This window comes from Prunus mume, linkage group LG1 (assembly GCF_029339155.1).
Source record: "Prunus mume cultivar Tortuosa linkage group LG1, ASM2933915v1, whole genome shotgun sequence".
NCBI classification, from domain to species: domain Eukaryota; kingdom Viridiplantae; phylum Streptophyta; class Magnoliopsida; order Rosales; family Rosaceae; genus Prunus; species Prunus mume.
Window position 1 is genome coordinate 28,544,489 of NC_142698.1, and position 22,035 is coordinate 28,566,523.

At 36.5% G+C, this 22,035-nt stretch overlaps 2 protein-coding genes across 3 annotated transcripts in view; one reads left to right on the forward strand and one right to left on the reverse strand.

The window, feature by feature from the left end:
• LOC148921514 (disease resistance protein Roq1-like) overlaps positions 1-22,035 on the reverse strand; it is a 100,694-nt gene that overhangs the window by 29,988 nt on the left and 48,671 nt on the right. The window lies entirely within an intron of this gene.
• LOC103339111 (RNA polymerase sigma factor sigB) lies at positions 16,902-21,660 on the forward strand. 2 transcript variants are annotated; one of them, XM_016796501.2, is made up of 8 exons: positions 16,905-17,450; positions 17,895-18,085; positions 18,614-18,745; positions 18,830-19,219; positions 20,055-20,285; positions 20,426-20,566; positions 20,900-21,100; positions 21,209-21,660. In XM_016796501.2, the coding sequence occupies exons 1-8, from the start codon at positions 17,171-17,173 to the stop codon at positions 21,488-21,490; spliced, it is 1,848 nt and encodes a 615-aa protein (XP_016651987.2). In that variant the 5' UTR covers positions 16,905-17,170; the 3' UTR covers positions 21,491-21,660. The 2 variants fall into 2 exon arrangements, with proteins under 2 accessions (XP_008240611.2, XP_016651987.2); XM_008242389.2 differs by having other exon boundaries at positions 16,902-17,450; positions 18,614-19,219.

Genomic DNA, 22,035 nt, shown 5'->3' on the forward strand with positions numbered 1-22,035 from the left:
CAATATGGTGGAACAATGATAGGTGCTTGAAGTTAACACTTTGAGGTGATTGAACGCCTTCTCACATTCGGCATCGAACACAAACGGCACATCCTTTTGTAGAAGTCGGCACAAGGGTGTTGAAATCGAGAAATCTTTGATAAAACGCCTATAGAATCCGCATGTCCAGGAAAGAACGAACCTCTCTCACCGGGCGGAGAGGTAAGTGGCGACAAGACCTATTTTTGATTTATCAACTTCAATTTCTTTTCAAACTATATGTCCTAAAACTATGCCTTGTTTTACCATGAAGTGACGTTTTCCCAATTTAAAACAAGGTTGGTTTCAATGCAACGCTTAATATCAACGTGAGATTAGTTAAACAGCCATCAAAAGAGTCACCAAAGACACTAAAATCATCCATGAAAACCTCAATAATCTTCTCAACGAAATCGGAAAAGATACTTACCATGCATCTTTGAAAGGTGGCTGGTGCATTACATAAACCAAATGGCATTCGTCGATAAGCAAAAGTACCAAACGGACAAGTAAAAGTAGTCTTTTCTTGGTCATCTGGGGCTATAACAATCTGATTATATCCCGAATAGCCATCAAGAAAGCAATAAAAAGAATGACCGGCTAACCTTTCAAGCATTTGATCAATGAACGGCAAAGGGAAGTGATCTTTCCTTGTGGTGGCGTTGAGCTTCCTATAATCAATGCAAACTCCAAAATTTGGCGTGAGAAATAACTAACGCACAAATTAAACCCTATAATTTATGCAATCGTAGTACGAGTAAGTAGGGATCATTCTATTCCGGGGATTAGGAGGGATGCTAATCAACACAAATTAGACTTATTAAATTGGAAACTAAGTTAAGGGAACAATGATTGGGGGGAAATTGGATGATTTAGAATAAAGTAAAACTGACAGCAGCAAACAACTAAGTCGTGAATGAAATATGGATTAAGGGATAGTTAGAGGATTCTTCTCCACACATGGAACATATGCACACAAATCGATCTCCAGCTACTCTTTCTATAAAGTATGAATGACAAAGCCCCAAATTAATTGTGAATGCACTAATTAACTCTCAGATTTTCCTAAGTTCATTGAATTGGACTCAGCGACGCAATCAAATTATCCTTATCAAGTTCCCTATATGAACAGCATGATAGAGATACATATCAAAGATCATTAAGTTCTATGAAAATCATAAGCCTTGACAAGGCAATTGTAACTATGAAAAGCATGATACTCCTGCCAAGAATTTACTTAACGCAATCATGACTAGTGACTTTTACTACTTATGAATATAAGTTCATAACGATTAGGTGAAATTCCCTTATATTCTAGCATCAAATCCCTGCATACAAACTAAGTATGCATCCTTAATAAACATGCAAGAATAAGTTCTCAATAAAACAGAAAAGTAAATCACATTCATACTTTATGAAACCATAACTGGAAGTAATCAATTCATGTAAAACATATGTCCATGGCTTCGAATTCACCTCTAACTAAGAAGAAATTCAGTTACACATGTTCATAATAATTGAAAAGCAATCTAGAATAAACATTTGAACTAATCGGGAAGAACTCAAAACCCAATGGATGCAGAGGTTCCGCACAAGTTCTTCTTCTCCCTTTCTCCTTTCTTGCTACGGCACCAAAAGAACTCCCTTCTCCTGCGGCAACCCCTCCTTTATATATGTGGTAGATCTAGGGTAAAGGGCCCCAGCAAACCCACGAAATTAGGGTTTTATTTGGCAGATTTCTTTAGGCATTATAGGGCCAATAGAAACCTACAAATTAGGTTTTTAGGTTTCCTAATATGAAATTAATCCCCCCCTTTTCCAGCTGGAATTTAGGTCGAATAGGATTAGGATAAGGTAAAATAAAATAAAATCGCTTAGGTTTTTACTTCCCTGAAGCTGATTCTTGAATTAATTTCCCCATCTTTTTAGCACATTCCTAGCCTATTCGAACTTCAAAAACGTCCATCCATCTTGGCCCATGCATATGCTATCCATTCCAAGTCCAAAACTGCTCTAAAATGCTCCAAAATGCCCTTTCTTTCCAATCTTGCCATTTGGACCTACAATAGTACGAAAATAAGCTAAATCACTCTAATAAATGGGAATTAACTAAGTAAATGCAAAGAAATAAGATAGCAAAGTCGCATAAATATGCTCCTATCAACCGTCGTTATAAAGTTTTAATAACGTCGACTTCTATGTTATTGCGCCGTGTGAAATTTTATAATACGCCGTTTGTTTATAAATAACCGTCGTGTGTTTTCTTGTGCTGACTTTTTTATGTCTTTATTTTAGGATGAATTGCAAAAATAAGTGGTTGAAGGCGGTCTCAGTGTATCTGGTAGTAATGATGTGTTGACCTTGGCTTTGCGTCCCAAGCATCCAGGGAGAGTAAGAGGGTAGGTGCCGGATAGGCAATACTTCAATTTACCTAGACAATGAGGGTAAAGTTTGCCGATCAATTGAAGGAAAGTGTAAGAATTGTCCTTCAAGAAGAGACTAAGAAGATGGAAGCTAGATCAAGGAAAGAGACTTTAAGGATGGAGGCCAGAACCAAGCAATTGGTAGGTGAGAGGGAACATTTACTGAGTCAGCTTTCCCAACTCATCCCCAATTTTGATCCAAGCATCCTTAAACCGAAAACTTGCCCCTGTCAAAACCAAGGTCTAGAGCAAAGTCCCAAAAATCCAATGTTTGACAAAGCAAGCTGCTCTGGATGTGAGATCCCTACATTTTGAGGATGATACTGCCAAAAATGGGGAACAACAGGAAGAAACGGTAACATATCTGAACTTTGAATTCTCTTTTTTTAAAAACTATTAGACGTCGTAATTACGAAGAAAACCGTCGTTTGAAAATCATACCACGACTATTTTATAAATAAACCATCGTTTGTATTTCAATACCACGTCGTTTTTAGTTTACTTGTTTTACACGCCATTAGACGTCGTGCCTTATGGTTTTTAGATGACGGTTTTAGTCCTTACCGATGTAATAGACAAATCCCACGACGTTTATTATTTACCATCGTTTAATAATTTTAAGACGTCCATAATTCTTACATACCGTCTTATGTTATGCCTTACCACGACATTTTGATTTAATTTTTTTACTTTCTGTACAATCTGTCTTATATATATATATTTCTTTTTACTTAAAACAGAAATCTGGGGATTTAGAAAATCAAGATGAAGAGAAGAAAGAAGAAAAAAAAGATGAAGAGAAGAAGGAAGAAAGAAAAGATGAGGAGAATAAGGAAGAAAAAAAAGATGAAGAGAAGGAGGAAGAAAAAAAAGAAGAAAAAAAAGATGAAGAGAAAATGGAAGAAAAAAATGATGAAGAGAAGAAAGAAGAAAAACAAGATGAAGAAAAGCATGACGAAGAGGTATATTCTCATAACTTTGCCTTTTTTATTTGTTTTTCAAATTTCAGACGTCGATATTTTTCTTTAAACCGTCGTTTGTTTTCAAATTAGACGTCGGAATTTGTTTCCTATGACGTAATAAATTATTCAACACGAGGTTTTATTACCGCCTTTAAATTATTATCGATTTACGTTGTTTTATTTAAACCGTCATTTTTATTGAATTACCACGTCATTTTATTTTGCTTTATTTCTTTAAACAGGGTAATGAAGTAGTTGATTATTCAAATGTGGAGGTGCAATCTTCCTTACAATCCCTTTGTCGTTATGTGGAAACGACACTAAAGCCTCAGGAGAAGATCATGACCTTCACAATTGAGAATGAGGTGTTTGGTGCAGATCGCAGAACCTTCGTCTTGCATGAAGATATTACACAGTTAGCAGGCATGGAAGAAATTGGGGCTACCGTGGTTGCAGTATATATGAGGTTTGTCCTTATCAAATATTTATTTCACACTCAAATTTGTGTTTGAAAACAAATAAACATTTTAGCATAAGACGTCGGTGGTTTATTTATTGCGTCGTTTGAAACCACTAACCACGTCGTTCTTTTTTTACCGTCGTGATAAATAGGTTATAACGTCTGTTTCTATTTCAAATTCGTGTGAAATTGTATAATACGTCGTTTGTTTATAAATAATCGTCGTGTGTTTTTTGTGCTGACTTTTTTTTATTTATAAATCTTTGTTTTATATATTTAGGTGCTTATATGATCGTTTGAGAGAAGCAAATATGTGCAGCATGGTTGGCTTTATCGACCCGCTCGTTAGTGCCAACGCAGGTCACTAACTCCATGTATCACGAATTGTAACGACCGTCTTCGAAGATGATGGTGAATGATTTTCATGATGCCTTACAATCCAGGTTAGTCTCTAAAAGGATTTTGTTTGTATGATTTTCACTAACTGATTGCGTATAAAGTTGTTAACTAATTTTGTGCCGCTTGAAACATCTAACCACGCCGGTTCTTTATTTATTGAGTCGCTTGAAATAACTAACCACATCGTATTAATTCGTCGTGATAAATTCATAATGACGCGACATTATTCGCTATTTTGTCGTGTGACATCGTATAATATGTCGCTTTTATAAATAACCGTCGTTGTTTTCTTGTGCGCTTTTTATATTAACCGCTTTTATGTTCATTTTGAGCACCGTCATTGCGCTCTGTCGATTGTGAGAAAAAGAGGAAACCGTCTATTTTTGGATCCTCCGCTCGAAATCGTGGTTGATGAGGAAGGCAAAAACATCGTGAATAGTGCTTAAAAATATATAATTCTACATAGGCGACTCAGCCGTAAAGCACCAATTTGGAAAACTCCTCACACCAAAGCAACCCAGCAGTGTCGAATGCGGGTATTATGTGATGCGCTTCATGAGGGACATCATCATGGATCCTTCCTTGGAGTTTGAGAAGAAGGTAAGAAGAAAATTAAACATTTTATGTGGTTTTTTGTATTATCAACGACGGTCCTTTAAAATTACCGTCGTTGAATCGATATACTACGTCGGTTATGAAAAATAGCGTCGTCTGTGACTGAATTTCTTTTTATTTTGTAAAGCTTAATAATCATTGTTTATGGATTGCGTTGCCAAGGGAAAGAGCGCCATACCCCCAAGCAGCCATTGATGAAGTCCGGAATGAATGGGCAGAGTTTGTTTGCCTTCATATGGAGTAGAGGATTTTTGGAACACTTGATATTTTTATATGTACAATCTATAATATATAATGTACAAATTTTGTCTATAATATATATCCTTCTTTTCCCAGAAAATTTGTTGAGGTTTTCATAATTTAAAAGAAAAAACAAATTGTGTAACCGACGTGTAATAACTTTCCAACGACATAATTATGTCAAAAACCGACGTAAAAGGATATTTAGACGATAGATATGACGTGGTAATTAAATTACACGGCGACACCTTTTTTGTTTAAGTCGTGGAATATTGATTTTACGTCGGATGGTGAAACATCCGTCATGGTTTCTCTTTTAAATGACGTCCTTTTTACAAGTGAGTCGTTTATTATTATTTACAACGTCGTTAATTAATTAACCCCGACGTGGTTTGTTGTTGATATAAGAATATTTTATTATTTTTAATTCAAAATATTCAAAATAAATTTAAAATAAATCAAAAAAATGCAACGTCAACTCCTATTGGTTCAATAGACAACGTGGTTTCTTCAAAATAAACGGTGTTATGTTCAGTGTTTGAGTCGTGGAATACTATATTTACGTTAGTTTTGGTAGAACTTTCGCCATGGTTTTTCATAGTTTTGACAACTCCTGTTTGATTTTGTGTCGTACAAAGTTTTACCACGACGTCTTTAATGTAATAAGTGTCATGTTTAAAGTGAACTTTTAACGACGGTTGTTTTTTCCGTCGATGTTTTAAAGAGCGCGCTTTCTAAAAATATTCGCACGACCTAAAATTTTCAGATTTGGCTCTTAGTTTTATACATCTAACCCTGAACCCTAAAATTTTCAAATTTCTTAGCAACATAACATTTCGCTCTCTCACTTCATCTCTAATTCAAAGTTGGGCTCTCTAGGCTCTGTCGAATCCAACTAGGCCATAATCTGTGAGCTCTGCCAACCTATAAGTACAAACCCTCTCTTCCCCTTGTAAATTCATTGAATGATATTAGGTTGTTTTGTTAAAGGGTTTTAGATATATGTTTTGCGATCTGTTAATAATGTTGTTGGAGGTATGGGTTCATGGATTTTATGTTTAATGTTTTCTTGATCACTCTCTGTTATGTTGAATAGGGAATGGATTTAATTTTGTCGGATCTTTTAATGACTCTCTGTTACGTTGAATTGGGAATGGATTTATTGTTTTCATGCTTGGTTTCATGTATATGTTGGTTTCTTAATAGGGTTTTGGGATCTTGAAAATAAACTGGGATATCGACGCTGTTTTAGGCATACGACGACGGTTTTTTCATAAACCGTCGTTTGTATTACTTATACACGATGGTGTTATTTAACTACCGTCGTGGTTATAATTAGACGACGTTTGTTGAAAATCCGTCGTCTATATATGTCAAATACGTCTGTTTTTGTTTAAAAACCGTCGTCCGTGTTGTATATTACTTGCTATTAGAACTTTATATAATCTGCTATAGTGATGGTCATTACTTGTCTTTTCACTTTATTATATATAATAGGGTATAGTGTCGGAGATGGATAAGTCATGGATGCACTCGGATAGAAGATCGAAGGCATATGAGTTAGGGGTGGAAGCATTTTTGAACTTTTCTGTAGAAAATCTTCTAACTACAACACATATCCATTGTCCATGTGTTAAATGTGTTAATTTGAAATTGTTTGGGGTTGGAATTATAAGGGATCACTTATATTTTAATGGAGTTGACCAAAGCTATAAGAATTGGACATTTCACGGAGAACCTTGGGAAGCAACTACTAATGCTAGTAGAAATGTTCAAGAAGATGATGACCATAGTAGGTACAGTTTTGTGTCTAAAGAAATAGAGATGGATGATAATGATTTTGGTGATTTTGGATCCGATCCTTATGAGTTTGCCAATGTGATTGGGGATGGAGATCAACCATTGTACCCTGGTTGTAGAAAGTACACGAAGTTATCGGCATTAGTGAAGTTATATAATTTGAAGGCAAAACATGGGATGAGTGATGTTTGTTTTACAAAATTATTGATACTTCAAGGCGATTTGCTTCCAGAAGGAAATACAACCGGCCTCTATGTATGAGGCAAAAAAGACTTTGTGTGCATTGGGGCTGAGTTATGAGAAAATGCACGCATGCCCCAATGATTGCATCTTGTATAGGAAAGAGTATGAGGATTCAACTAATTGTCCTACTTGTGGTATCTCAAGGTGGAAGGAAGGCAAAGATTCAATCTTGAAAGAGGGTGTGCCAGCGAAGGTGGTGTGGTATTTTCCTCCAATTCCAAGGTTTAAAAGGATGTTTCGATCACATGAGACAGCTAAGAGTTTGACTTGGCATGCTGCTAAAAAATCAATTGACAGTTAGATGTCTCATCCGGGATTCTGCCTTGAAACTTCTTGATGATAAATGACCCGAGTTTGGTAATGAGCCGAGAAACTTGAGATTGGCTCTTTCATCTGATGGATTCAATCCCCACAGTTCTCTAAGTAGCAGATATAGTTGCTGGCCAGTTATCTTAGTTACATATAATTTCCCTCCATGGTCAGGCATGTAACTAAAGTTCATGATGTTGACTTTATTGATTTCAAACTAAACACCGAAAATGATATAGACGCTACTTGGAGCCTTTGATTGATGATTTAAAATCTTTGTGGGATGGGATTGGAGGAGTGTATGATGCACATAATGGAGAATACTTTACACTCAGAGCTGCATTAATGTGGACAATTAATGATTTCCCCGCCTATGGAAACTTATCTGGTTGTGTTGTTAAAGGATTTAAACCTTGTCCAATATGCGGCGATGATACACCTAGTCACAGGTTGAAAAATGGCCACAAAATTTGTTACATTGGGCATAGAAAATGGTTACCAATCAATCATCCATATAAGAGGCAACGTGCAGCTTTTAATGGGAAACCTGAATATGGCACACCTCCTGAGCCATTAACCGGAGAAGAAGTGCTGCATATGGTTGAAGATGGTGACAAAGTTTGTTGGAAGAAGAAATCAATATTCTTTGATCTCGAGTATTGGAAATACCTTCCTGTGAGACATGTCCTAGATGTTATGCACATTCAGAAGAATGTTTGCGATAGTATCATTGGTACATTGCTGGAGATCCCGGGAAAAAATAAAGATGGGATTGCTGCTCGATTAGATTTATTGAACATGGGGGTCAAAACATTTGCAACCCGAGTATGAAGAAAGACGTACTCGTTTGCCTCCCGGGCCTTGAAATTTGTCAAGAGCAGAGAAGAAAGAGGTTTGCAATTCTTTCTATGGTATGAAGGTCCCTGAAGGTTATTCTTCAAATATAAAAAATCTTGTATCTTTACAAGATTCAAGACTTCTTGGCCTTAAATCACATGATTGTCATACCTTAATGCAACAATTGCCCCCTGTGGCAATTGCCTGCTTTGGAGAAGCTGCAAGGTATGCAATAACTCGTTTGTGCTTCTTCTTCAATGCTATATGTGCAAAGACTGTTGATGTTTCCAAGCTAGATAAGTTGGAAGAAGATGTAGTAATTACTTTGTGTTTGCTTGAGAAGTACTTTCCCCCTTCATTCTTTGATATCATGGTTCATCTAGTAGTACATCTTGTCAGAGAAGTTTGTCTATGTGGACCAGTATATTTTAGATGGATGTATCCATTTGAAAGATATATGAAAGTGCTAAAGGGGTATGTTCAGAATCGTACTCGTCCCGAAGGTTGCATTGCTGAGCAGTATATACAGAAGAAGCTGAGAGTTTTGTACCGAGCATTTATCCGATGTTAGTACAGTTGGAGTGCCTTCAAGCCAAAATATGGGAGTTTCAAAGCCATTATCAGGTTGCACAGTGAGCGTAGTTGATCGGAGACCTGTTGAACCAAGCACATCTATATGTCTTGGAGAATACGGAGGAAGTCCTACCTTATATCGAGTACGTATGAGTTTTATTCTTTAAGTTTCCATTTTAAATTATTTCTTATGTTTATCTTATATGTTTGGGACCGTAATGCTTGAATTTTTTGTGTCATGTAGGCAACATATGATCCACATCAAGACCGCTTATCCAAAATTTAGAAAGAGAACAAAGTGGCTGCAGGATAAGCACAATAGCACTTTCATTCAATGGCTACGCTTCAAGGTATATGTTATTGAATAACATATTGGACTTTTAATTTTCTTCTTTCTATGTTAGATTGAATTAAGTTATGATTAATTTGCAGGTTCAAAGTAAACTTAATGAGGAAGACAATCATGGCATATCAGAAAATTTAAGGTGGCTATACTGGTCCAAACATGGCAGTGCCATTATATAGGAGCTATCTTATTAAAGGTATTAAATTCAACATCAAGGCACAAGATGATGTGCGGACAACTCAAAATAGTGGAGTTTATTTACTTGCACATACCATGCAAGTTGCTAGTGCCAAGGATAAAAACCCAATTCTCTCAAATATGGGTTTCTATGGTGTCATTCAAGAAATTTAGGACCTTGACTACCAAAAGTTTACAATCCCAGTCTTTAGGTGTGATTGGATAGATAGTATTTCTGGTCTTGTAGTGGACAAACTTGGATTTACCCTTGTAGATTTGAGTAAAATTGGACATAGAAATGACCAATTTGTTTTGGCTTCTCAAGTCAAACAAGTATTTTTTGTTGACGACCCGATGCATCGTGGTTGGTCGGTAGTGTTATCAATGTCAAATAGAGAATATAATGATGTTATTGGTGATGATGTCTTAGGTGATGTGAGAATTGAGTGTGAGCCATTTACTAGAGGGATGCCAAATGTTGACACATTTGATGAAGTGGTGGGTGAGTTAGGGAGTCAAAATATTTGAGATGGGTGTGAAGATATATGGATTGAATGATGCTTTATGTAATTGGCAGTGTATGACATTAATTTTGTAATATATTGTAATGTGATTTCATCACTTTCATTATACAGGTTTTGGCCACAAAAAAAATCAGTACAAAAATTACTGGTTCCAGATTACAAACACGACGATCTTGATAAAAATGTGAAAATAAAACGTCTGTTCTAATAAAAAATGACGTTTTGGAGCATTCAACGACCGCAATATATTTACTGACGTCTTAAAGCAACATAACAATGAAGAACCACGACGCTATTGTGAAACAGTTATTCAGGATAACACATCGGAGAAGCATAAAGAACCGTCATGTAATTCAAAATAACACGACTCCAATCCCATAATACCAACGTCTAAAAGGCGAGATATTTAACCAGAACGTTACAAAAGACGACGTCGTCATAAATTTACCACGTCGCATGTTCTTTCATAAACGAAGTGGAAAAGGATGAATTCACGACGGTATTTGAACTCCATTGGTAAATTTGTCGACGTTAAGATATATGAATTAGACACGTTAATTTTTTTAATGATGACATATAAATTATGAAACACGGCAGTCTTTTTCATGGTAACGACGTTGTATATAGATGACAATGTTGTCTTTATAAATTAATGTGTCGTAATTAATGACCAAATCCTTTTCTTCCACGTCGTTTATTTTCAGATCGTGTCGTTAAAATTATTTTACACGGCGGTGGAATGAGAAACGATGCCGTTTCAGAGTCATTACACATAGATTATATTTCAAAATATGAAGTATAAATTCTATAATACGGCTCTCATTTATTTGGAACCGACGTTGTTTATATATTTCAACGTCGTCTCTGTACATACATGCGTCGTAAGTAATGACCCTTACATCTATTTCCACGTCATCATTCATAGAAAAATCGAAGTGGAAAATTTATTTTACGACGGTTGTTGGAAATGTAGTAACGTAGTAGGTGTCCATAACGTCATTTGTTATGTATTTAAAGACGTCATATTTTTATTTGTCGTTAAAGGTTTATTTAACGGTGTTGAGTTTTAGTTCTCATCGTTGTATGTGAATCTTGCGGCCATGTTCTGTGAATCTATGTCATATGTTTCCTTTTTAACGACGGTTTTTTGTCAGAGTTGGTCGTCTATTCTCATCGTCATTGTTTTTATGTCTTTTTGCAGTACAAAGACGTCGGTTTTTATTTGTTGATGACGTTTTTTGTTTTAACAACCACGGTTATTTACCGTCGTGGTTTTGTTATGGAAAAGATGTCGGTGTATTCCACGACCATTTGAAAACTGAATACACGACGGTGAATTCCCGTCGTGTTTTTCCTTTTTTGTAGTAGTGCCTTGATGGCCTTTTCTTGATTTCTCAAGAATGAACACCTTTGTTAGAAAGACCTTTTGTTTATCTTGATTTTTACTCCTTCACCTTAAGGCTCCAAGATTGGAGTCATCTACCTCACCACACCAAATGCTCCTATAGATGAAGAGAAGACAATCGAGAAGTATGGATGCAAGTCTACTTCTTGACTAGACCAATTTTTTGGTTTATGGAAGATGAGATACAAAGAAGATAACTCATCAACCAAAGTAGGAAACCAAAAACCCTAGCTAGGTTTTCTCCAACACTTAGCTTATATAGGACAATACAAAAGACAATTTGGTGGGTATTTGGGGCTCCATTGGTCCATGGGTCATGTCATCTTATGCCACTTATCCCTTGGACCCAATAGCCTTTTGGGCTATTTTGTCCATTTCCTTTTAAATCATATTTAAAAGCCCAATCCAATATTTCTATATGTCAATATTAATTTCATAATTAATCTTTTAACTGCAATTTAACTATTAAATTATAATTATAATCTTACTTAATTGACCTGGTCGAACTATTTGACTTTGGTCAATTGCTCTGTCAACGTATTGACTTTTGACCGTTGACTTTGACATTTGATTATCAACCATTGACTTGTGTTGTGTCTCCTCATTTCATTTGTCCTCATTTGTACCTCTAATCAATTCTTTGGGTATGCAGATCCGTAGGATCCCTTTAGCAAGGTAATGGGTTGACATAACTCCTCAGAGATGATATACGAATTAAATTCCACAATTTAACTCTTCCTGTGAATAAAGGTTAATTGAAACCTTTTAAGACATCCACAAACTATGGTTGTTGCCTAGCAGCAAGTCACAATTATTCTAGCTAAATGAGATGTTGTGAATGAACCTATTCAAATTGGGATGACCATGCAATTGAATCCTTCTCTTATGTCAATACTCCTTATTCACATTATCAGATCATAGAATCCGATTGTCAGTATCCTAATGTGAATAATTCCTTTTATATGATTATCCTGGTAAGATTTGAAGACTTCTTCTTTCAAATCTTATCCATTACTCTGCGTAGAGATTTGACCAATCATATCTTGGAGTATTCTCCCTCCTTTACTGAGAGTAGAGATTCCTTGTTGTACATTCATTTGCTTCCATGACTCTATTGAGAATCCTGATGAGCACCTTTAAGGTATGCCTAATTCAGCATGACTATATAGTGCCTCAAAGAATAACAACATAGCCACAAAACATCTATGATGCCTCAGGTTTAAGGATTAATTTGCACCATTACAATTTATGAGTTCCAGCTTCACATGTGAGTAAAGACTTCCATGTTGTAACTCATGTGTTGGATTGCGTTTAGTGTACTTGTTCTTCTACAAGCACATACACACATATCGATGTGTTTCCACACTTAATGACTTGAGACCTTGCCATTCCCTACACATAGAGACGATACTGTGTGTACTGGTATTTTCGGAATATGGATGCCCAATCAATATTTCTATGACCAGAAACATATTCAGGATTTAGGGATGATGAGAAGTCTCCATGTATGCAATCTCATTACATAACTCACTTGTGTATTACTTGGACTATGGTTGTTCTACATATTGAAAGATAATATATGATGATTTAATGTATAAACAACTTTTCTTGCCCATTGATAACATAATATGTCTTTGATCAAAGATGCCCTTAACTCTAACTATTACATAATTAGTTGGCTTTAAGGGCATAGTTCTATAAAAATAAAAAAAAATAAAAAAATGGGAATTGACGATTGAAGCAAAGTAGAGGAAAATAAAAAAAAAGGTTATACCTTTGCCTTTGGAGAATCTGATCAACTCTCTCCCTCTTTGTTAAAAACAAACGCTCACTAATTTCTTCTGTGTCTGAGTGTGCTGCTCTGAAACAAAAAAAAATAGAAATCAGTTGTTTGCATATAGACAGAAAAAGAAGAAAAAGGGAAGTGAGCAAAACATAAAAAAGAAAGAAAGAAAGCTTGAAAAGGGAGGCTACGTTGTGCAGCCCACTCCTTGAATTCCGCATCTAGTGTTTTTGTACAAACAATCAAAACAAAAGAAGCTCTGTGTTTTGCTTTGGATATGACAATGGAAAAAGGTTCGCTACAGTACAAAAAGAAACGAAGAGAAATAGCAAGAGGAAGGAGTTGTGTTGGTGTTAGAACAGACAAAAGGAAAAAATAGTAAGAGGTCGAAGAAAAGTCAACGAACAAAAATAAAATAAAATAAAATAAAGAAGAAAGTGGCTATGCGCCACTTTGCTTGAATGATAGACAAAATAAATGATGATGGCCAAGATAGAGGAAGGAGATGCCAGCTAAAAGGAAAAGGAGTTAAAAAAAGAAAAGAAACAAGCCTTACTGTTGGTTTTCTCTTCCAGCTTGCTTCGCACGAATAATACTTGTTTTGGAATTGTTGTTTGATCTTTCTAAGAGATATAGTGAAATATTTGAGTTAATCTCAAGTACTCCAAATAAATATGGGAGTTGCAAAGCCTGATTTTATTTCGGAACAAACTCTAGAAGAGTTTCATAGCTATCAGGTTGGCTTCAATTGGTTGCTGGATACCAAAGATTTTATGATATGGACTCCTTGCTCATGGGGTAATTGATGACAAATATCGAAGGCCCGAAACACATTAATGGGTTGCCAAAAATATTTGCCCATTAGTTCTTAAAAGCCCAAAATATTTAATGGGTGATCCAAATAATTACCCATTAAATTTACAGAGGCCCGAATTACCTATTATATGGTTAAGGGATCATTTTTAAAATCCTCATAGTCATATTTGGGTCTAAATGCAAATGTCAATTGTAGAAAATTAGTGGGTTCATTCAAAATTGCTCATTATTTTTCTTGGACATTGACAATGAGAAAAATGGTACAAAATCATCCAATTTTTCCCATGGGTCATCCACCCATGCGAATTTCAATGAGATTAAATTCAAATTTCTCAAACACAAATTCTCAATTAGTGGGTCATACTTACCCATTAATTTCTAAATTCTGAACTACATTGGTTTGATCCCATCAAGGGTATGTAGGTAGTCTAGCATCCCAATAGACACAAAAAGACGCAACCGCAACTAAATTTGAATCACTGGTTACATCAACTAAATTCCCACAAATCAAATATCCATCTCCGTACAAATCAATTCCGAACTACGTTGGTTTGATCCCATCAAGGGTACTTAGGCACCATACTAATAGACGCAACAGCAACCAAATTTGAATCCCTTGTTTATTTTTTAACAAAATTCGCCCCGAACACAATTCTGTATTGAATCCCTGGTTTATTCAGCTAAATTCACTCAAACACTTCTCAATACAATTCAAATCAAATTTTTCTTGCAATGAGTCATTTATTCATTGTGATTCTTTGAACTACGAGTGGGTTGATTCCTGGAAGGGATGCATAGGCACCCTGACGTTGGACTTAGGGGCAATTGCAAAACCAAACACACACATTCTGTTTCTTTATGATGGAATCAACGGTTGTTCCCTTGAAGCAAGGGATTGTAATTAAGAGACACCGCGTCTCGAATGGGGCAAACCTAAAATAATAAAACTCCATTATTTAATTAGTGGTGGTGAAATTATGTTGGGAGGTTCACATTTTTCTTCAACAGATGCATCATCTACTTACATTCCATTCAAGCCATTTGCGACTTGGTGGTGGCATGTTGCGCACTCAATTAAAAAAGGAGAAAAACTTCTTCAATCAGCCTACTCGCCCGACAAAAGGGAAACACCATGATTTTGTCGGTAATGCCGAGCTTGCTAATCCCATGTCTAGAATTATGGGATGGGGATGGATCATCCCCCAAGCTTCTTACTTCAGCTAAGCCTTATTTCGTTGCCTAAGCTCTCCTATTGTGTGTTGAGAAGTATTCGTTGTTTGTGGACAAAGTTTACCATACCATGCACAAAGTCATGGTGTTTTATTTATTGGAACAGTGGTTGTTGTTAGGGATGGGCACAATTTCAAGTCAATTCGACTGAACTGCCTAATCCGATCATAGTGGGTTAGGTTGGCCTAAAAATGAGTGGGTCTTGAGTTCAAAAAAATCATAAACCGCTACATACAAGTTGGGTTATGGGTTGGAACCGAAACTTAAAAGTAGGCTTAATTTTGAGTTCACTCGTCCAAACTGCCTAACCCCGTCACAAAAAGTTTGGGTTCAGTTGTCTTGGCCTAATAATGAGCAGTTCTTGGGTCCAAGAAATCATAAACAACTATATATCGGGTTGGGACTAAAACCAACCCAACCCAACCCAACCCATGGCCGCCCCTAGTTGTTGCAACCTCTAAACAAAAGTAGGTATGAAATGTACCTCTACCATGGTTTTATAGACATAAAAAAGTGCACACCAAGGCAGCACCATGAGGATTATATTCAGTGGCATCGCCCATGTTCTTCCATTTTGAAGAAGCCCACCTTGAACTCAATGAAGACACAACTTTCCAAGCTTTTTAAGGAATTCAATGAGTTATGCATAATGATAGAGACAACAATGCTCTGTTTGGATGAAGGAATTGCAAATTACATAGAGTTCTAAAATGACGGAATTTAGATTTCCGTCATTTCAATTTCCAGCACTAAAGCTTTGATTTTCGTTCAAATGAAGCGAAATTTGGTGAAGGAAGTGCCTTTTGCTTCTCTTGTTGTCAAGGCTGCTAGTAGGCTCGATTCTATTGTACCTCTTTTTCTTGCTTCTTCATGTAAAGGCAAAAGAAACCATACTCGTAATTTCTAAGAATTTCTTTACCTAATTGCATGGATTCTGGATCGCTCCTTCGTTTGATGTAGTTGAAAAACTGGGTACCAGAAAGAGGTCCCTGCCTGAGGAGTCTGTGAGTGGTGGCGATGTGGGCCAGGCTCAGCCCGAGACTACTCAAAGCAAGTGGGCAAGGACTTCACCTGCAAAGACTCCACAGTCGTCCCCTGCTGCCCTTTAGGTATTCTTTTCTTGCTATTCATCTGTTGATTAGTAGAAGACATGAAATTGTCACTGCTGATCTTAATTTATTTGTCTGCAGATTCCTCCCCCTCCTACCTCTCCATTAACTTCGGTGCCACCTTCGAGCCCAATTCCTAATGTTGGAGAAGTTCTTCCAAAGGAAAGAGCTGGAGAAGTGGAGCCTCCTTCTGAAGGGGTTCAAGCTGGGATTTCTGTTTCAGTAGATGTCCCTAGTACTGAGGTAAGGAATGGCCTTATTTTAGACATACAAAATATGTTGTTGATGTTTTTTTTAATTTTTAAGGGTTTTATTTCCTCTCTCTCCACCCACATACCTCTCTCTCCACTACACCCACGTTCATCTCTTTTTTGTTTTCTTTTCAGTTTTGTAAATTACTTTTTATATATTTATATATTTAAAAGATAAGATTTTTGTTTTAAGAAAAGGCCTTAGCACACGAGGCTAGTAGTAACAAAATCTGATTTATAAATGAGCAATTTTTTTTCTTAAGAAAATAATATTAAATAGGATTTTAATTTTGTTTCGAAGTGAAAAAAGTTTGACCCCAAAAAAAAAAAAAAAAAAAATTGTGAAAAACGTTCAATACCGGATAGAAATGCTAGATGGAAGAAACGGGCCTGGTCCTTCTCCCTCCTCAACACTTATTTTGAGTTGTAGTTTTGGGTGGTCCAAAACTCCAAATCCTAGAGGATAAGAAAACGGCTCAGTTTGAAGCACTCTTTCTCTCCCTCTCGCATCCATCTTCAGTTCCTCCCTCTCTTCTACTTACTATGTTCCGCTGCTGCAACTACTGCTATGTCTTTTCTCTTTTGACTCAGAGGTGAAGGCTGAAGCATGCTATGTCTTTGAAGCTTTATATGTAGAACAGCAGAAAGAGATGTCAATCTTATCAATTTCATCTTCTTCTTCATCATCAGCAGTTGGGTTTTGTAATTCCCACAAACACACTCCTCCTAATGTATCTTCCTCTTTAATATGTCCCTCATTTCTCTCCCCACTGCCACTTTCCTACCCAACAAACCACAGGCACAAGAAGAAGAGGGCCATTGGAGTCATGTCCACCAAGCTCACAGTCCTGGGCTTCAGAGTTAGGACTCAGAGACTTTTCTTTGATGGGTTATTTAAGGAGGGAACCTCCATTGCCAAGGGCTTCCAAGGTTTCAATCTCTTGCTTCAAGTCAATTATGTTATTTCCCAGCTAAATGTTATGTTAATGTTGTATCCTAGCTAAATGGGTTGTGCCCATTTGGTTGGTCTACATTATCAGTTATGAAAATTTGGTTTTTGCAATTGAAATCTTATGTAATTATGTCTAAAACCGCTTAAAACTTAGAAACTGAACTAGTTTTACTCGTTTTTCCATCATATTTTTGAAGCATGACATCTATATAATTTCCTTTGTGATGAACTGACTTGAATACTTATACTTGCATTGCACATTTGTGAGAATGTTCCATACCAAAGTTGTAGTCATGTAAAGCCAGGCTTATTGATTGTAGAACAGAAGACATGTACATTTCTTATGATATTTTAAAAGAAATACAAGGTCGTGGATCTTATTTGCTCTATTTCTCTCATGATTTCTTGGTTGATATATGCAGCAAAGAGTAGAGATCCTCTCTGTTTCCGGGCTCAATCTATTTTATCCACTGCATCGCATTCAACATCAACAGGAACAACTACAGTTCTTGATGTGGAGAAGCTGAGATTACCTTCTTTAGAAGTTAATTCCAATTCTTTGGCTGCAAATAGACCATGGACATATACAGGGGCAACTGGTCCTCCCATTGAGGTTAGAATAGGTCTATTGGATATCTAGTTACTTTTCAGTATTTCATATAGTATCTTTAATTAGAATTTCTTTCCTCGGGGATAAAGCTTGCAGAATTTATCTATTACTTATTTTTGTTTTTGGTGACAATGCTTGAATGCAGACATGCAGACATTTGGGATACTTTGTAATTTTTACGAATTGGATTGAGCATGTTTGATATTATTGCTCCATTGTATTTAGTTGGATGCCTGCTGTATTTGCATGATTCCTGGATAACAGAAAACTTGCACATATTAGGTTTGTGTTTGTCAAATTGAAAATAAATACTGATGGTGGTTAGGTTCCCAGACAATTTTTTGAACATCTTTTAGCTGGCTGTGACCTAGCCACCTTCACTAGTTCATTGCATACTACAATTACAAATTTGACCTCATGGTATATTTAGCGGGTTTAGGGTTCCAGGTATTTTCTTTCTCAGTTTGAGTTTTTCCTATGTATGAAAGATGTTGAGCTTAAAACTCTAATAGCTTTGATGTTTATCACCAGGCAAACTTTGGAGCAACTTTAGCTACAGAAAATCTTCTTACAAGTGAAGAGGCTGTAATAGCAGCTGCTGCGGCTGAAGCTGTTACTCTTGCAAAAGCGGCTCTCAAGGTTGCAAAGGATGTGGCATTGCTGGTTAGCACTAATCACTCTGCTAAAGCTGAAAGTTCATCTCCAGTTTCTCCCAAGACTAATGCTTTGCATTTCAAATGCGCTAAGCATATGGAAACCAAACAACCTTCTAGATTAGGAGCTTCCATGGGATCTGAAACTGCACTGGTGGAAAATCATTTCATTCAGCTTGCCATAAAAGAGTCAGAAGATGTGGAGTCAACAAATCAAGAATTTGAACTTCTGCAGGAGCAACTTTCCGAGGGTATAACTGCAAGATCGAGTCGTCAAATAGAAAGGAAGGCCAGAAGAGCCAAAGCAGCAGAGAAGGCTGCTGCAAGTGTTGTGTCAGTGAAGTCTGGTTCAACCAGCAGAAAAAAGCGTGCCTCTTTACAAGATGTAGACCATTCTGATCCATTGCGTTACCTGAGAGCAACTACCCACACTTCTAGGCTTCTTACTGCAAATGAAGAAATTGAGCTTTCCGAAGGAATACAGGTATTACTTGTATCATCAACAGTGATCTTGTGAGAGTTTTGAATCCACCTTTTTTATAATGCTATATGAATTACCCCTTGAACATTTCATTACTACTGCACCCCTGCGCACGCCCCCACCCCCCTCCACCCAAAAAAAAACAAGAGCAAAAATGAAATAATTTACCCTCTGATAGGTGATAGGTCAGTATCCATGATGATATCCATTAGAAAGATGATTCTATGTTGGTCCAAAAATGAACCATGCACAAGTACCCTTTTGTAGGTTATATTTTAGATGATGTCTGGTTACAGTTTGTTAACGGTTGATCCTACTTATGTAGTTTATCATGAAGGTAAAGTATAGTACCTCCCATGGGTTGGTTTTGATAGATGCCCTTGGAATTGTTGATGGTCAATTATTTAGTTAGTTACTTTGCCAGTTCATGCATTTCATGGAATTAAATTCAAAGAATAGAATGCCTTTTTTTGGTCCAAAAGAATATAATGCTTTTCTTAGGAAGCTTTGGATAACAATTACTGCTTGGATTTTGATTGATATGATATGCTATCATATCATGGATGAAAAGTGGAGATAATTTCAAAGGAAATTGTTTTCAGTCTTAGAAAATTAAATACTTTTGTCCCAATTAAATTGGCAAAAAGTAAGGTCATTGGAATGTTGTACAAGTAGAAGTAAACTAGGAAAACAATGGAGTTCCTACTTCATGTAGTTCAAGAAATATATAAGCATTAAGGAAAATATTCTTGGGATATTTGGACTTAATTTGACTATTTTATTTATATTTCTCTATGATCTGATTTCTGATGCCTCAAGTATTTTTCATATGTTTTAGGAACTATTGAAACTGGAAAAGCTCCAGGAGGAGCTTGTACAAAGATGTGGTGGTCAGCCCACAATTGCCCAGTGGGCAGCAGCAGCAGGAGTTGATCAGAAGACATTGAGGAAGCGCATAAACTATGGTATTCTGTGCAAAGACAAAATGATCAAGAGCAACATAAGGCTTGTTATATCAATTGCAAAAAATTATCAGGGAGCTGGGATGAATCTACAAGATCTTGTTCAGGTATTACTTTATCTTATTTTCATATCATATGTACCATAGTTTGCTCTAATATGAACACTTTCCTGAAGGATTGAAATAATTATGTTCCTGAAGTCTTGCCACCTTTGAATAATACCTAAATCTTGCTTATTGACTTTTAGCAAGGATGTCGAGGTCTTGTAAGAGGTGCAGAGAAATTTGATGCTTCGAAGGGTTTTAAGTTCTCAACCTACGCACACTGGTGGATTAAACAGGCTGTTCGAAAGTCTCTTTCTGATCAGTCCAGAACAATTCGCTTACCTGTGAGTTTTACCTTCATGTTCATTTTATTTTTCCAGTGGTTCCTATTTGGTACAATGGTAACGTGAATTTTTGGATTCAATTGTTGAGACTGGCTAGTTTGAAAAACTGCTTACGCCTAGGACATAAAGGATTCTCCCTTTTGGGACCTCACATCAGTTGACCAACACAGGGTAGAATTCAATTGTTTTTCTTTCTTTCTTTCACCACACTTGAATGTACACTATCAAATTGATTCTGAGGTGGAGAGGTCATTGTTCTGATTCACATTCCTGCTGAATTTGTATATGCTTCATATTTTTTACTCTTTGCATTTGCAATATTTGGTAAAACAGTTTCACATGGTGGAGGCGACTTATAGAGTTAGAGAGGCTAAAAAGCAATTGTATAGTGTAAATGGAAGACATCCTAATGATGAAGAAGTTGCAGAGGCCACAGGGCTGTCAATGAAGAGGCTTGCTGCTGTATTACTGACTCCAAAAGCCCCTAGATCTCTGGAGCAGAAAATTGGCATCAACCAGAATCTTAAACCTTCGGTCTGTCCTTTCTCTACTTCCAATGAAGTGGCAATTTTCATCCAACATTTTGTCACCTTTTGTGTTTTAAGTATTCCTTTTCTGACGAGGTCATGTCTTTCTGCACAGGAAGTAATTGCAGATCCCGATGCAGAAACAGCAGAAGATATGCTGATGAAAAAATTCATGAAACAGGACTTGGAGAAGGTACTAGATAGTCTCAATGCAAGAGAGAAACAGGTTGTCAGATGGAGGTTTGGATTGGAGGATGGAAGAATGAAGACATTGCAAGAGATAGGGGAGCTGATGGGAGTTAGTAGAGAGAGAATTAGACAAATAGAGTCATGTGCTTTCCGTAAGCTGAAGAACAAGAAAAGAACTAAACATTTGCAGCAGTATGTGGTTTCATAGGCCTATGTCAATATGGGGATTAAATTGCAAAACTAGCAGGTAGTTCATTTGCTTTGATATTTATCTATATTATGGCTTCTCTTTCCATGTTTCAGAGTGGAAATGTACTATTTTCTCCTTTTGTAATACGAGAGAATATTTGTGCATAGAAACAGAATTTTTTGGATCAAGCATTTCCCATTCTTTTAATGTATCAAAGAAGTACTTAAACAGAAACTCACATGAACAATCTTAAAATCTTACATGTTAATTTTTTGTTACAGATGTCAGCTTACTCGTTTCTATTGATTTTACTCCTAGTCCTGGTTTTCTTTCTGTTAATATTACTTTCCTTCCATACCACATGCATTGTGAAGTTGTATTTGAGCATGCACCATTATAGTTTGTTTCCTCAAAGGAGTAATAAGTAGTCAGTTTGCCGACTTAAACATGCTGCACCATATGGTAAGAGCTTCATTGTATCTGGAATTTGCACTATGTTAGTGTGTGGTCACTGTGGAAAGGCACTTCAGTGAATTTCAGCTCGTCATGGTCACTTGTTGGAA